At 36.4% G+C, this 17,363-nt stretch overlaps 1 protein-coding gene across 4 annotated transcripts in view; it reads left to right on the plus strand.

Moving 5' to 3' along the window:
- UPF2 (UPF2 regulator of nonsense mediated mRNA decay) overlaps positions 1-17,363 on the plus strand; it is a 54,116-nt gene that overhangs the window by 15,770 nt on the left and 20,983 nt on the right. For all 4 annotated transcript variants that reach the window (XM_071424099.1, XM_071424102.1, XM_071424101.1 and 1 more), the window contains exons 9-15: positions 5,966-6,074; positions 7,253-7,366; positions 8,632-8,748; positions 13,635-13,820; positions 14,357-14,560; positions 15,272-15,547; positions 16,925-17,108. In XM_071424099.1, coding sequence (XP_071280200.1) covers positions 5,966-6,074; positions 7,253-7,366; positions 8,632-8,748; positions 13,635-13,820; positions 14,357-14,560; positions 15,272-15,547; positions 16,925-17,108 — 1,190 coding nt within the window. The remainder of the gene's footprint in view (positions 1-5,965; positions 6,075-7,252; positions 7,367-8,631; positions 8,749-13,634; positions 13,821-14,356; positions 14,561-15,271; positions 15,548-16,924; positions 17,109-17,363) is intronic.

Below are 17,363 nucleotides of genomic sequence, written 5' to 3' on the forward strand. Positions count from 1 at the left end.
AGCCTGTGGGCACTTAGAGCACAGTATAGTCTGGAAGGAGGATTTCCTGTGATGTGTTGATCCTGATGCTGTACATGGCCATTGTTACAGCCTTGTGCCTTCTGGCAGCTCTAGGCCAGGCACTTGGAGCCTGGCCTCTCCTGGCTGTGTACATGTGCCTGTGTAAAGCTCTTGCTGTTTCTCCTTGTCTCTGTGTAAGCAGATTTCCTGCACTTACAGGAAGAGCCCTGCTTCCAAAAATGTTTGCAAATATTCAATTAAAAACATTAAATTTGTTTGAGGAATAATATTTCTCTGTTCTCTGCTAAATTTGAGCCTTAAATAGGTGAAATTATGAAGAAGTGGCTTTTCTTGCTTCATCTTGCTCTGTTTCTCATCATGAGCTGTTTTGATGCTGAATTTAACATAAAGTGAATATGATCATCCTGGAATTCTTGTTAAGAGTTTTGATTCCATTACCTTTTAACACTGGGGGAAAAACATAGCTTGAATATCTGTGGTTTTTTTTAACACATGTGTAGACTTTGAACAAGCAGAGTTGGTGCTTTGTTTTTCTCAAGTTTATTCACTGCTTGTGCTGTGTTTTCAACCCTAATTCAGCCTATTTCTACATCTCATCTGAAATAACCATCTGCTGTGCTAATAACCCTGTTCTCTTGCTGTGTGCAAACCAATGGTTTGTTTGCTGACTGAGCATTAACCTGACTCCACGGTGAAGCAGTACACATAATCTTTCATTCTCTTGTGTGTTCTTGCCTCTAAAATTTACAGGTTTGACCTCATTGTTTGGAGATTTTGATAGAGGCCTGATTGTGCCCAACATATTAATTAATCACAGAGGAGGCAGGCAACTGATTATCTTCTGTGTTAGATGTAACAAGTGCTCTTTAGCCCAAATGTAGGTAGCAGGGGAAGTAACATTTCTGTTTATCAGCCTGCTGGTAATCATGAAATGCATCAAAACACAATGTGAGCAGAATTTCTTTTTCACAACTTAGGACATTTACAGAAAAGAAAATCAGCAGGAGCACTTAGACTTTTGCCTTCAGCTCTGCCACAGTAGAGAATTTTCCATACTTGTAAAATGGAAGTGGCTTTTTGGCTGGGCTGTGACAAACATTACATAAATGTTTGTACCACTGTCCTGTATTATTTCCTGGTGCTGTAGGTTCCACATTGCTGAATTTGATTATCAGCTCTTGGAACCTCTTTGAAAATTCTTTATTTGCTTTGCATAATCTGCTAAATTGTGCTAGGTGACAGTGATTTGGAGGAACTTGTACATGTGCACAGTGAAAGGAGGTACTTTCAAACAGGAACAGCATGATAAGGCTGTTATTCAGCAGTGTGATTTCACAGATGGCATGAAAGCAAAAGTTCAATTCCTGATATATTGCACTGTTAAAAGATGTGTCTGTGATCAGGCTGTACTGGGAGCAGAGTTAATAAACTCCTAGAAGCATACATAGTTTCTTATTGCCATTGATTTGTCATCTTCCCAGTGGTAATTCCATTGCCCTGCAGATTTGTATTAAAAGTAATAATAATTTTTAAAATATTAGCTTTTCTCATAGCCTCAACAGAGCAGGATAGATGGTGGGATAGCCTCAAGGAGCTGCTGCTGTTGTGATGGTTCTGGTCTCCAGTGGTTGGAGCCAACACTGAAGTGAAGGCTCAGCTGATCTTCTCACTGCTGGTCTTTGATTATAATTATGAATTGTTCCTAATATTAAGATGTACTAACATTTGATGTACCATTCTTTTTTTAATTCCTTTTCCTGCTGTCTCCTCTGGGACCTACTTGACTAATAAATACTCAAGCTACCTTGATTCTTTCAAGACCTTAAGTTCACTATGTGCCTGCATTGGTGAGCCCATCTCTGGGCTACTCCACTGAAAAAACAGGATGTTGACTGAGCTGCTTGTTCTGAACACAAGCAGCTGGATTGTAAATACCAGCTGAGCTGCCCATAGATGCAGACAATTTGAAAGGGAACCTACCCCAATATTTAAGTGAACTGTATTGCTGCAGTTGGTAAAAGAGCAGTTCTGCTGTGTGTCTTCAAATCAATGTTCATAATCTTTTCTGATGTAGAAAATGAAAGATATTCTGTTGCACACTGCTTTGAGGCTTTGTGTACTGTGCATTAATGATGATTTTGCTCAGGGTATCTCTTCACTGAGCCATAGTGATATGGCTTTACCTTCCATTATTGTTGTTCCATACTTGTTTTTACTAGTCCAGGAATTTTTGCAGTATCTCTCTAGGATACTGTGGGAGAGGAGTGCTTGTTATGCTGATGTTTTTGAGGAGGGTTTTTTGTGAAAGCTTCAGAGGAGCAGTGTCCTTGAGGATGCAGATAAAGCAGTATATTTTCAAAAAGCATTTAGTTTCCAAGCATATCAGTTAATGTTGTTTAAGTTTAGCTGTTTTATTTGCAGCCATGATGGGGTATTTCAATGACAGAATAAGTTCTCTTTCTTCTCCTGAGATCACTTTTGGGAAATGTGCAGGCACAACAGTTTCATCAAGAAAGTGTAAAACTGGTTTTTTGTTTGATGTGTAAAACAGACACTGTGAAATCGAAGTCATTATGTAGTGTTGCCAGGGAGCTTTCTTGCTACCACTAGGGTTGGATAGATTGGGACAAATCAGGATTCTTCAGGACAGAAAACTTAATTTGACAAAAGAGGCCATTTCCTCCTCAACTCACTGTAAATCAGTGTTAGAATGCATCTTTGCCCTGCTCTCTTGAATACTGATGAAAGGATCACATTTACATTTTCAGCTGTGATTTGAACCTCCAACCCAACAGAACAGAAGGCCTTTTAAAAAGATTTTTCAATGCCAGTATGCGAGTGGCTCTCACATTTGCATTGGAGGATTGATTTAAAACTAAATATTAGCCTGTTAATCCAGGGCTGCAGGCAGTGATTTAACCCATACTGCTCACAGCTTTAGGACCTTTTTGTGTGGTTCTTTGTTGAATTGTCTTCCTGTACACAGAATTATTTAGGTTTTCCAGAATACTGCAATTCTGTAAATATTTTTCCTTTACTTCAATATGAGAAGTCTGAAATCTTTTCTTAGGCTTTAAGTTCTAAACAATTCCAGATAAATGTTAAGCAGTGTATAGGTGCTGTTGTGGCTTATGGTATTTTTTGATGTTCCCATCTATGGAGATCTGTGTTGCAAGTTTACCTGCAGTAAGAGATCTGTTTTCCACATGGAAGTTTTTAGTGTTATTATTGGTTGTTCTTCATTCAGAAGTTAGCTGCTTCTCAAGTGTTAAATTTTAATTCAAAAGCTGCAAGCCTCCTGTGTATTTCCTGTCAGCTTTTCTTCCTGAGACTTCTCTGTATCAAGGTTCTTTTTGTTCAGTTGAACTTGACTTATCAGTGTTTGCATGGCCTGTTTCAGTTGAGGATGAAATTGAGGCATGTGCTTGAGATCAAGGAGTTTTATGTCCTGGCAAAGAAATAAAAGCCAAAAGTGCTTCCCTGGTAACATTCCAATTCCACATCATCCTTCTCTTGCCACTGAGCAGTGTGGGTGGCACTGGGTACCTGTTCAGGCCCTGTGAATGCTCTGCTTTTTCCATTAGCATTGTGCTTGTGACACAGGAGTTCTGGCTCCATTGCTTCATTCTTTGAGCTGTTCTGTAGAATCACAGAAATTAGGAAATGTACAAAATGCCCCCTTCACTCTTCCTGGGCATAAAATTTTGGATGTATCCATTTTAGAGAGATTGCAGTTAGGACTTTGAGATAAGTTTTTCTGTAAGTTGGTTTAGGATTGGTTTTCTTTGTTTGGGCTTTTTAAAATAAACTGACATTTGAAATGGTGGAAAAAAGATGTGCTCTTAAATATTTTACTGATGTGTAGCTCATGTGAGCCTGAGATCCAGAGCTGACTGGATTTCAGTCCATGGTATGGGGTCTAAGTGACAATGGTCACAAGTGGTGCTTTTTACTGTGGTGCTGAATATTCAGGGGACTTCAGAGAGTGACTGCCCCATTCCTGATGCCAGCTCTTGCTTCATAGCCAGAAGAGCAGGAAGAGAAAGCAGTGTGGGGTTTGTGGGGGTTTAGTTAAGTTCTTCCCCCCCTTCTCAAGAAAAAGAAATGCTTTTGGAGGGAACAAAGCACTGCATGTACCAGTAGATGGTGCCACTGATACTGGAATGTCTCCACTGCTGAACATGAAATTTTGTCTCTCCTGAGAGGGAACAAATTCCATCTCTGGTTGCCAGTTTCAGCATAATTAACCCAAGGCTATTCCTTATTATATTTCACCTATTTAGAAATACCCAGTCTTAGTATGCTTCCTCATGAAGAAACCTTTTGTGTCCTGCAAGGGAATAACAACAATGTGCTCTAAGACTTTAATTTTCCCCTAGGTATACTCAGTTTACAGAGATGAAATTATTGGCTCTCAGCAGGCAGGTACTTGTTGAGACCAGAATAAAACTTTCTGATTTTTGTTTTAAAAGAGTTGCCATACAGAAATCCCCTCAGTTAAATACACCCTCTTAGCTCAGCCACAATCCTCTCTCAGTTTAGTTTTGTGGGTGTGTGTGAAGTAGTGAGACTTTCACTTCTCTCAAAGTTAATGCCTAAATGCTTAATAACATGGTAGTAATTTGCTGTGAGTAGTCAGCCTTGACTGTGTGTTCCAACAAGCTTGAAAAATGTAAATACTGCTTCAGTTATTGATTAACAGAAGAGATAAAAGCTGTTAAATAGGTAACTGAGATACCCACAATGTTTCACCAGGAGTCTTGGGTGTTACCAGGAGGCTGCCTGGTTATGCTTTTTGGGGGGAGCATATTCTGATCCTTCTAACCCACAACTGAAATACATAATTGTCTCTTTTTCTGTGAGTGGGTATTAAATGTCTTGGAAAAGGAGAAAGGAGGCAGTTGTGATGGTTTTGTTTTGGAGTTTTTGTCTTGATGCTTTATGCCATGACAAGCTCTGTGTATCAGCTGTGCTTTTGGATTTTTTTTTTTTTTTTTTTTTTTTTTTTTTTTTTTTTTTTTTGGTTAGAATATTTTTTCTTTTTGTTTTCCTTTCCTGAGCACTAGGGAAAACCTTAATCCTTCCTAAAGTGCAAACTCAAGATGCATTTTTCCCTTACAAGCAATTTCTCAGTAGAATCATGCAAATTTAGGATGTTCCTCTCCACTTACTTTGGCTTGTTCTAGAGTTCATCTGTTTACTGCATTAACTTAACATTCTGAAAATAAACTGAAAATACTTCCTTCAGCTTGTTAAATGATATTATGAGGCCTCAGAGTGCAGTTGGTTTCTCTGCATTTAAAACTGATATATACACAGCTGGTTTGCATAAATGTGCAAAGGAAATGTGTGTGAAGGCATGTAATTAAGGCAAGAGAGAAGGAAATAAGGAAATTCTACAGCAACCTTGAAAATATTACCATTTGTGGGAGTTTTTGGGAAAAGAGTGGCCACATCACATCTGCTCAGCTTTGTTTTATGTAATAACTGCTATTCATTTAAGAGTTTCCCACCTTAAAAGTAAAGATATTCTCTACCTTCCTAGTTATGTCTGCTGCTTTTCAGAAAAAATATTAATACCTTGCCATAACCCATGGCCTTGTCTGTAAGAACCTTTTTTTTGCATGTTGAGATAGATGTGAATTTTCTTTCTGTTTGGTAATTGATTGAAGGTCAGATCCTGTATTTGATGGTATTCAGCATTTTACCTATGGCAGGAGTTAAAAAGGAAATGAACTCTGAAGTATTCCAACAGGATATGGGGGTTTGCTTTCTTGGATTGTTTTTAAATGATACTGCATTCTGAAGTGAGCCACAAAAATGGCATGTATGTAGTTCTGTCAGTGCATTGATTCTTTTCACAAGTAAAATGGTACCCATATTTGTACACATAAATACATTTTTGTCTCTAAATTGTCTATTTTATCCTCTCCTTTGTTTGCAGATTGGATTTGTTACCATTTTATGCAAGACTGGTTGCCACATTGCATCCCTGTATGTCTGATGTAGCAGAGGATCTCTGTTCCATGCTGAAAGGGGATTTCAGGTTCCATGTATGTTTTAGTGATTTATATTTTTATTAAAACCATCAATTAATCTCATAAGTCAACCTTTGGGGAAAAAAAACCCACTTTGTGTTGTGTAAATACTACTTCTAAAATTCAGTGACTATTTTTCTGTCATTTCAGCAGTTCTAGAAAAAAGAAGAGAAAGTTTTGTAACTTTGTTAAATAGAAATTTGTTCAACTTTCCATATATGCTTACATATTTATATAAATGAACTGTACAAAAGTTACAAAAATTAGATACTCTGCTCCATCTGTGTTAAGAGTTTTCTGTAAATAAATAACTTGCTTTTAAAATGAGACCTGACCTGCGCTAACATTTCCCACTACAAAGCTACTATTGGAGGGATCAGTATTACCATAAAATATTTAATTAAAATTAGATTTTGCAATTTTCATCTCTCAAAATTTTCCACACAAATGTATTTTTCAGTCTTGTTTCCATCACTTTCTTTTTAAATATTATAACCAAATGTGTTATGGTGCACAGTGATGACTCCTTCACCATTTTCTGAGCTCTGTGGCACAGATTTCAATTTTTTTTCTAATATTGACATTAAAAATGTGTATAAATTGCTCAGACTTACTTGAATCTTAACAATGTTAACTTTCTCAGAAAAACTTCTTTTTGTTGGGGAAATACAATTTTCTATTTTATGGGTTATGTTTAGACATAGATATATTTTTGTTTGGTTCCTAAATTTATGCTGAATGTTAGTTATTTTAAAAGTCTGTACATTACTTAATCTGATTTAAAAAAACCATCAATATTTAATGTTTCCTTGAGGACAGTACAAGTGGTCCTATTCACATAGAGACTTCTTATTGATTCTGAAAATGTAGAAAATTCTGAATGTAGAATCTAGAATTCTTTATCACTGTTTCACTGGGCCAAGGAGGGGAATGTTAGAGTAATTAGGAGTAGGTATGCTAGAGGAATTAATTGTTTTGGGGGGGTAAGGAGATGGGGAAAAGAATTGAAAATGTTCTGAAGAAACAAGGTTGTAGGGAGGGTTTTAGGAAACCCAATGAGAGGTGGAGCTTGAGGAACCAAAGTGATACCAAACACTGCTGAATTCCCAAGTGTGTTTTGTGCATGTTCAGATCAAAGTAATTTAGAAGTGGGTATTTTGAAGGCCTACAATTAATTTTTGCTTGTTTTTTAGGTAAGAAAAAAGGACCAGATCAACATTGAAACAAAGAATAAAACTGTGAGGTTTATTGGTGAGCTCACCAAGTTTAAGATGTTCTCCAAAAATGATACTCTGCACTGTTTAAAGGTTGGTGCTGTGATAGCCCTGTACTCCTGTGTGTGCTGACAGTGTGGCCCCATCCTATTCCCCTTCACTTACCTGCTCCTGATGTTACCTGAATGCATTACTTGGGGTGTTTTAAACCCTGCTGTCTGTGCTGCTGGGTATGAGGAGACTTTTAGAGCTGCTGTAGAAGTTAGAAGGTGTAGAATTCCTTCCTCTTCTAATGGGAGGAATATATTAAAATAAACTTCTACATCTGGATATGACCAAACTGCTCATCATTTTCTTTGGAAGTATGGCAGATATTGCTACTTATTAATCTGCTGTGTACATTGTAAAACTTCCATAATGTTGATTTTAATGAATGTTTTTGTGGAGAAAATAAAAATAAGGGAGAGGGACAGGAGGCAAAAAGGATTTCAGTGATGCAAGGAGAGGCTTTTATGCCATTTAGCAGGAGCTTTTGTTTGTTGAGGAGCAAAACACCTCTGGAAAGCATTCATCTCTAGGCACATCATCTCACTTTGCATGCTGATAAACATTCAAACCTTGATGTCAATTCCCAAATTAAAAATAGGTTTAAAAAAATAAAAGTGCCTTTAATAAAAGATGCTTGAGACTCACAGCTTAATATCACTTTCTATATGAATAGTTTCTATTCATTGACTTGCTAGATAACAAAGCTGTATTCCTAAAGAAATCATAATCACTCATTATTTCACCTCTCTTGTCTATAAAATGCTGTAAAATGTAAAGTTGTGTTAATTATAGTTACTGCTTAACTGAAAACAGTGCAGGTAGGTGTGCTCTGAGGTTACTGCCCCTGTGCAGTGTTATTGGGTAGTTTGGGGGGAGTTTTTATGCTGGTCTTTCAAAACATCTTGTTCTTCTGAAGCCTAAATTTGGGGTCCATAACCTGTTCTTAGAAGAATTTTAAAATGAGATGAATCTTTTGAATATTCATAGAGTGGTTTGGGTTGGATGAGACCCTAAAGATCATCTGGTTCCAGCCCCTGTCTTGGACAGGGCCTCCTTCCTCCTAGACTTGGTTTCTTCAATTCCATCCAGGTGACCTTGAACACTTCCAGGGAGGGGGCATCTACAACTTCTTTGGGCAACCTGTGCCAGGACCTTGCCAATCCTAACATCTGATCAGTGAAATCCATTGGCATTTATTCATAAAGAATTTAGTACCCCAGCATAGTGTCCAGTCTGGTAGGCATAACTTCATGTTTTGTGCAGCTGAAAAAGATGTTTAACAAGCTGTGATTTATCTAAATGCATTGCAGATGCTTCTGTCAGACTTCTCTCATCACCACATTGAAATGGCTTGTACCTTGCTGGAAACCTGTGGAAGATTCCTCTTCAGATCACCAGAATCTCACCTAAGAACCAGTGTTCTTTTGGTAAGAGAAAACTTGTCTCATGGGAGAGGGTGTCATGTTCTGACTTAAGCAATTGCTTTTTGAAACTATTCTCAAGAACTCCAGTTGACCTGAAGACCTCTTTATGTCTTGAAAAAAAAAGTAAGAAAAGGAATTCAATTTCTGAAGTAAAAAGCTATTGCTGTTGAACTTCTAGTAATTCAGAGACAGAGAAACCCCGAGGATGAGGTTGAAAGAATATTGTAGCTATGCCTGAAATAGTGAAATAGTGTTTGAGGGGAAAAATAGTGGTGAATAGAACCAGACATGATTTCAACTGGAGGTGAAGACATTTGTGCAAGAGGTGGTTTCTATGCCCTGTATAATGATTTGGGGTTCTAAATGTAAAAAAAGTTTGTGAAGACACTAAGCAGTCCTAGAAATAGAGATTGGGAATTAAGATTAGAATTGGCATCTGTAAGTCTGAAGAAGTACTGACAAAGACTTAAAAATAACAAGAACTGAATAAATAATAATAACAAGAACTGAAAAATATATTTACTGACTTGGGAGACAATCCTAAAACTCTCTGTCCAGGGCAAGACACCAAATCAGACATGGTTGAAGAAGATCTTCAAAGATAGATCCACTTTCCCTTAAACCAGCAGTCTCTCTTCTTGTGCTCTAGTTAATGGAGAAGCTACTGCATACTTGGGTATAATGTTGTACAGTTTCTTTTCCACAAAATACTGTTTTTTTCTGAACCTCTTTGAATGTCAGAACATCTGTTGAGAGGTGGTACAGTCATGAGAGGAAAGAGATGGGCAAATTAACTGCCAGTTCCTTGGCTCTTGCTTTTTGTAGCAGGTGTACTTTGTATCTTGAAGGGTTTGAATCTCAATTTTCTAAACGTTTGCCAGCTGATGTGTTGTATTGTGAAATATATTCCTTCCCATAATCAAGAATTTTTCCCTTGAAAACTGAGTTTCATTATCTTTAAAAGACATTTTACTCATTGCTATCACTTTATGGCAGTTAATAAAAGTTTTAGAAGTCAGGAAAAACGAAATACTTAAACCAGAGCTGGTTTTTGTAACTGACTGCTTTTATTGTTATGCACTATAAAAATGCTGGCTGTTAGCTGGATTGCTGGAATCTGCTGGATGAATGCTAAACATGGCTTAACTGTGAAGTGCAAGACAAACCACAAACACTGTTTGAATTCCTGAGGCTTAAAGCCTCACAAGGTCTTGGATAAGTGGTCTTTTCTTATTCATTGAGGAGCCAGGAGAAGGTGAAAGATGGCAAATAAGTTTGGACTATCTATTTATTAAGATGTAAAATAGGCTAAATAGAATTATATTCTGCATCCATCTTAATAGCTGCATTTTCTAACATTCCCCTAAAAATCCTACAGAGAATAATTTTGACTTAAATAGTCTTAAACAAATTGGATCATAGTCTTATGGCACAAGTTAGGGTGAACTGTGGAAAAGATTTCTCTCAAAGCTGATAACAATCTTGTGGTAAAAATCTTAGCAATTGTAAAGCTGATCTACTCTTATGGGTGGAATTAAGGCCTGTTGATCCTCTAAATAATTATTGGTCCTAATCTTTACTGCTGATGATGTATTTTGTAATAAGATTCCAAACAGGCTGCATGTCAATGTTGCTTTGTCCTGGTGTAGAAGAAAGCCATAGTTAAGAATGGATTTTAAAAGTAATTAAGGAAAAATTACTTATTGAGAAGTAAAGTGTTCTGTAAGGGCATTGCAAATGTAGTGGCACTAAGTAACTTATTCTAGTGATCCTATCCTGGTTTTGTGGAACTACTTCATGTTTTGCAGATGATTTAGAGATTTTTCTTTTATTAGGACAATGTTTATTTCTCATAATGGTATTCTTGGCAAATCTTTCAAATTCAGTGTCCTTTATGTAATTTCAAATACTAATGTAAAACTAGATTGGCTTTGGGATTGATCAGTTGATAAATGAATTACTTGAATTGGATTATTTGAATTGGAGCTTCAAAAGGAAGATCAGCTTCATCTTGATCTATGTTTCTGTAACATAATTGAGTTTAAATGTCAAATTCTTGTATTATACTGTTGTGGTCTTGCTGAAAGAATATTTGAAATTCTGGTATTAAAAGCTTCCTGATGCATTTTTAATCATTTAACTTAGACAATTGTCTTAAGCTTTAGGGCCAGATCACTTGCCTTAATAAATATACAGAACTTAAGGTGCATGGTGGCTTCCTTCTTGGTGTGGCTGCTTTTACTGGTGCTGTTCAAACTGGGAGATGTTGTTTGTAGAGGAGGAGGCTGTGGCAAAGTAAATGCAGTGCATGGAGAACTGTGTTAATTCACTGTAACAATAACATGCTTCCAGGAAATTAAAAATTTCCATTTTGAACTGTCAGAACGAGTAGCAGGGCAGAGCAGTGCAGGTATTAAAGGGAAGCAGGAGCTAAACAGTTTCAGTATCTTGCTGTAATCTGATGTTTAAATGTCAGTTATGCTGAAATGCTTTCCAAAATTGGAATTCTCATGATGCTTAGGTGTTGATTAGTTACTTCTTTCTTTTTTTTTTTCCTTAATGATCACCAGATTTTCTTTTGAAATGCTTCTGCAATATATGCCACATGCAGAAAGATTGTGGTAGTCACCAATAAGAAAAACCCAAACAGTTTTAACATTTTAACATGGATACTTTAATGTTGTTTGTGGTCTGTTTTTATCAAAGGAAATGGAGAAACCTAATTTTCAAATGTAGTGCTTTACCTATGCAATTCTTAATTTTAGCCTAGAAGAATGAGGACCCAAAATAGCTGATGGGCTTAAAGCCCTTTGGACCACAGGTCTTGCTTTTTTGCTCTGAATTGTATCAAGGTTTTTATCACTACAAACAGTGTAGTGTTATGATTTCTCTTTCCTGCCTGTCCTGATGCCCTTAGCTGAAAAAGGACTGAAATATGAAATTGAAATGCTGAAGATTTTTAATAAGTAGAGATTAAGACTAATACAATCCACTTACAGTTAGAACACACACTCAGGACTGCTCAAAACCCAATAAATGACAGTGGTGTTGAGACTTCAGGTAGTGCATATTGTCTCTTCTGGGAAGAAACATTTTAATTATAAACTATTATTTACAGTATAATGTACAACTTCTTATAACAGGAAAATACACAAATTTTGTAGGTTTAGGGGGTTTTAAATGTTATTTGCAAGCCCTTTTGCCATTTTCTCTGTTCTACTTTACTTTGACCCACTTCATTTTTAAGTTTATAATACAGCATGATAAATGCTTTTAAGGCAGCAAAGGTGTATTTTCTCTTGATCTATCCAGAAAAGGTGAAACATTTTCAAAGGTAACATTAACATGTATGACATGGTAAAGTTTGGGAATTTTCTACTCTAAGTGTTTTTCCCCACATAAAACAATTTATGTACTCAGGTTTTAAGTACTGTGCATCTGTTAGGTGCTTGTAGGAAAATGTGTTGCTACTGACAGAAATTTCCCATTTGGAAAGGAACAGTCTCACAGGGAATCAAAGGAAAGACCATTTGTGTTGTGGAAAAGGTTAAGAATGAAATGCCTTAGGGTTGGTGTCAGATGGAGACGTTCCTGGTGATAGATGACTAAATCCAGGAAGAAACTTACATTATTTGTTGGGTTACTATGTTACACAAAGCTACTGTTCCTCATTGAATTAGCAGCTGAAACTCAGGGTTATGGAGCTGTTTGAGTGCATTGACATTTCATTTGAACTGAAATGTCTGCCTTATAAAAGAAATTTTAAATTGTTCAGGTTTAGTGGAAAGGCCACCAGCATGAAAAATAGTGCTTTCTCACCAATAATCAAAGGAGGGTTAAACTCCTGGTTGCTTTATTGGACTGCATGAATGGATGTACTAATATTTGTGTGTGTGAAAGAGCACTTACATGTTAATTTTGTTTATCTATTAGGAGTTAGAAATTCCTGTGTAGCCAGCCTCTAGCAGCTAATAAAGTTTACACAGGTCCAGTTTCCTGGTGAACCACCACAACCAGAGTGACTTAGAATATATAGGATCACTTACAGAAGTACACCTATATATATATATAATTACACAGGTACATACTAAAAAGTATTTAATAATGGAATTAAGCTCATCCTCAACTGTAAAAATCAGAACTGCTTTTTTTGTTCTTTTACAGAATTTTTAGATAAATTTTTAAACCCCACAAAATGAACCTTAACTTACATATCTAATGTGAAGTATGGAGAAAAGATTTTATTAAGTGAGGAAAACAGGACAATCATGACAATTAAGCACAGTAATTAGTACTAAGTCTTACTTGTCTGATTTTTCCTGAAACATTACTTTATGGTAGATACTGTTTTCCTTGCAGTCGATTCTGCCTGGCTAAACAGCAGTAATGGAGCATGGAATAAGGAAAATTCTATTGTCTAAAGCTTTGGAAATTAGTATGAAACCATCAAAAATTCTCTGATGCTGATGTAAAAAGTAGATTGCCAGTCTTATGATAATTCACTGTGTTTGTGTCAAGACATCAATAGTTCAGCTACTTTAGTTAAATAAAATCTAGTTAAATAATGTTTTAAACAGAGTTCCTAGTAGTCTTATGAGCCATTTATCTGAACAGCAGCATTAAGATTTTGAATTAAATACTTTTCTGAAACCCTTTTTACCACAGGTGAGCCATTATAAAAATAGGGATCATAAAGAAAAATGACCATGGAAAGAGCAACACAGAACCATATTACATGTACTTTGTCTTTTTTTCTCTCTACCCAAGCTTTTAACTTACTTTTCTGCAACCCTTCATATTTACTGTATCCCAAATGTAACTCTAAAAGCCTTTGGCTTGAAAATGTGGCATGTCAGCATCTCTAACAGGCCATTTGCATTTGTTTCCAGGAACAAATGATGAGGAAAAAACAAGCAATGCATCTTGATGCACGCTATGTTACAATGGTAGAAAATGCCTATTACTACTGTAATCCCCCTCCAGCTGAAAAAACTGTGAAGAAAAAACGTCCTCCTTTGCAGGAATATATCCGTAAGCTTCTTTACAAGGATCTCTCCAAGGTCACCACAGAGAAGGTAAATCCTTTCAAAACCTTTAATACAGTTTTTACTGAAAGTGATGTGTACTAGTTACTTTGGAAAAGATTTGGGGAGGGCTATGGTTTTTCAGTTGTAAGGAAGAGGAATAAAATGGTTAAATTTTAATAAATTAATAAAAGGGTTTAATTTCTTTTATTGGAATATGTTAAAGCTCCAGTTGTGGACCTGTGTTCTCAACAGTGTCACATGCTGAACAAAGGCAGAGTGAGATGGGAATTATTGTGTTCTGTACATTGTGATGGGAGAGTAAGGGACAAAGGGCTCCAGTTAAATCCAGACTGTAAGAGCAAGGAAATTATGGAACAGACTTGGACAGCTTGATCAGTAGCTGGGTCGTGTACATAAAGTCTTCCATAGCCACTGCAGGCCTGGAGGAGGCCTGGAAGGGAGAACAAGGTTGTTTGCAGGTGCTTACAGAGATTTCATTCCAGCCAGGAGAGAGGGGGGATGACAGGGAGCATCTTGATATTTTACCTGCTAAAATGTGAAGCTTGTCTTCAAATTTGGTTTAGGTCCTGAGACAGATGCGCAAGCTGCCTTGGCAGGATGCAGAAGTTAAGGACTATGTTATATGCTGTATGATCAACATCTGGAATGTGAAATATAATAGTATTCACTGTGTAGCCAACCTCTTAGCAGGGTTGGTCCTTTACCAGGAAGATGTGGGAATTCATGTTGTGGATGGAGTGCTGGAGGATATTCGACTAGGAATGGAGGTAAGCAATCAGTATCCTTGCTAAGCTACACTCAGCTACTTATGTTGAAAGGAAAACTAAAATAATTGTGCTTAAAGAAAGGGATCCTTGGATTCTCTTTTTTTTTTTTTTTTTGATGACTCTTCTGCCTCAGTTACTTGCTTTGTATAGGTTTATTTAAATTAATAGAATAACTGTACCCAAAAAACCCAGCAAAACCAAACTAACATTACTTGAGACAGTTGTTTTGCCTCCCTTATCATAGTAAGGCATAACATTTATTTTTTGACAGTGTAGACAGATTTACACAACTTCCAGTAACTTTTGAGGCCAGTCCATATTTTAAAAGCTCTTATAATGACAAGATTTCTCTGACTGAAAAGTCATCATAGATTTAAGATGGAGTGTATGCTAAATGTATTAGAACTTACTAGCTGACCAGCTTTCATAACTGCATTTTAATGTTTACTTTCATGTAATGTATGTAGCCACAAGTAACCATCTTTTATTATAAGAAATTCTGTCAACTTTTTAATACACTTTTTTCCTTTGTAAAAGGTTGGTTGAGTTTGGGGATTTTTTTTTTGTTTGGTAGATTGGGTTTTTTTCTAAGAAATTCTGTCAACGTTTTTATACACTTTCTTGCTTTGTAAAATGTTGGTTGGGTTTGGGTTTTTTAATTTTCTGCTGTGTCTTCATGATAGTGAATTTTCTTGTTCTTTTTTGATAAAGGTTAATCAACCAAAGTTCAACCAACGGCGGATCAGCAGTGCCAAGTTTTTGGGGGAGCTTTACAATTATCGAATGGTGGAGTCAGCTGTAATATTTAGAACTCTGTATTCCTTCACCTCTTTTGGTGTGAATCCTGATGGCAGTCCTAGTCCACTGGACCCTCCAGAACATCTTTTCAGAATCAGACTTGTCTGTACTATCCTCGATACCTGTGGGCAATATTTTGACAGAGGATCCAGCAAGCGGAAACTTGATTGCTTCCTTGTATATTTTCAGGTATTCTAAATTTTATGCAGATCTGTAAAGTTCTTTAACAAGCTAAAATAAGTCAGTCTGGTATGTATTTATCTCATTGTTCCCTAGCACTGTAATTTGTAGAATCTTGTCCATCTGGTAGCAGTTTAGTTTCAAGTGATATCTTATGTTGAGTTATGCCAAAATGATCTGGAGGCACTCAGTGCTCTCATTGGGGTTTGCTGAATTTGAAGAAGAGATTATTTAGGGTCCTGTCCTCAGCTAATGGTTTTGTTGAGAAAGAGGAGTCAGATACTTCTCGGGCATGCACGGTGAAAGGATGAGATGTAATGGGCACAAGTTGCAGCAAAGAAAGTTCTGACTCAATAAATTTAATGAAGTGGGGAAAATATTTCGTAATGAATGTTTAAACACTGAAATGAGGAATTCCAGACCATGGAATTCATGCTAAAATTTGCTGGATTTAATTTCTTTTTATTTCTGCTTTTCTCTATAATTTATACTAAAACAAGGGTATTAAAATTAAGGTGATCATTTATTTCAAAGGATACAAATCACTCATCTGCATGCTAGGTGTAAAATGGTGTTTTGAAGTATAGAACCTCAGAATGGTTTGGGTTGGAAGAGACCTCAAGGATCACCTTGTTCAAACCCCCTGCCATGGGCAGGGACACCTCCCACTGGACCAGGCTGTTCACAGTAGGATGTGGTCTAATTTTTAAATGCAAAAATGAATGTTTTGGGGAAGACATCATTATATTCCTGTTACATCTAAAAATTTCAGTTCCTCTTGAGCATGTCATCTTTTAAGTAAGATTCTGTTATTCATACTTCATTTTCACATGCAGTTTTTGCAGCACCTTGGTTCTTAAGTTCTACTGTTAGATTCATTTAAAATCAGCATTAATTTTTTACAGTGTGACTGTAAGAGGTTTATGTGAATTAATTGTAAAGCAAACGGGATAAGGCAGTTGAAGCTGGCAGCTGGCTGCAGTCTTAAGATTTTTTTTTTTTATGATGTTTTCTCCCTTTTCCCCATAATATGCCTTTGGGGAAGTTCATTTTCTTGAAAATATTTGGGGGAAGGAATCGAAAGCTGGCTGGTTGTTAAATGGCCATCTCAGAAAGAGTTTACTGCCATGGGAAGGCACTTTCTTGTCAGGGCCTTTTTGTTCAGTCTTATAACAGTAATTACAATTCTTAATGTTTGTGATATCCAATGTTATCAAACAAGTTTTAGTGCTGTCAAAATATCTAATAGTTGTATGAAACAGGAGAGTTGTGACATGAAAGCTTTTGCATTTTTTACTGTACAAACATAAGATTTTAAACTTCATAACTTAAATGATTTATAAACATCAGTGTGCATATAATTGATTTCAATATTTGGTATTCCAGCGCTATGTGTGGTGGAAAAAAAGTTTGGATGTTTGGACAAAAGACCACCCTTTTCCTATAGACATAGACTATATGATCAGTGATACACTGGAACTGCTGAGACCAAAGATAAAGCTCTGCAATTCTCTGGAAGAAGCTGTCAGACAGGTGCAAGACTTGGAACGAGAATTCTTAATAAAATTGGGTAAGAAAATGTGCAAGGGAAGTTAGGTATCTTTGACAGTTCCTGTAGTTGTTGAAATTGACTCTTTATGTTGGTAATAGGTAACTTGTTATTGTTATGATCATTTATTCTCAAGATAGAAACATTTTTGTAGCTTTTTTGCATGTTTCTTTCTAATCATACCATACAGAATCTCCATAACTCTAAAGTAATAGATGTTGTAAAAAATAGTATGAATACTCTTAATATAATAGTATTTGGAGAGCAGAAGTATGT

The sequence above is a fragment of the Agelaius tricolor genome, unplaced genomic scaffold (genome assembly GCF_023055355.1).
Source record: "Agelaius tricolor isolate 1412-34295 unplaced genomic scaffold, bAgeTri1.0.p SCAF_3, whole genome shotgun sequence".
NCBI lineage: Eukaryota > Metazoa > Chordata > Aves > Passeriformes > Icteridae > Agelaius > Agelaius tricolor.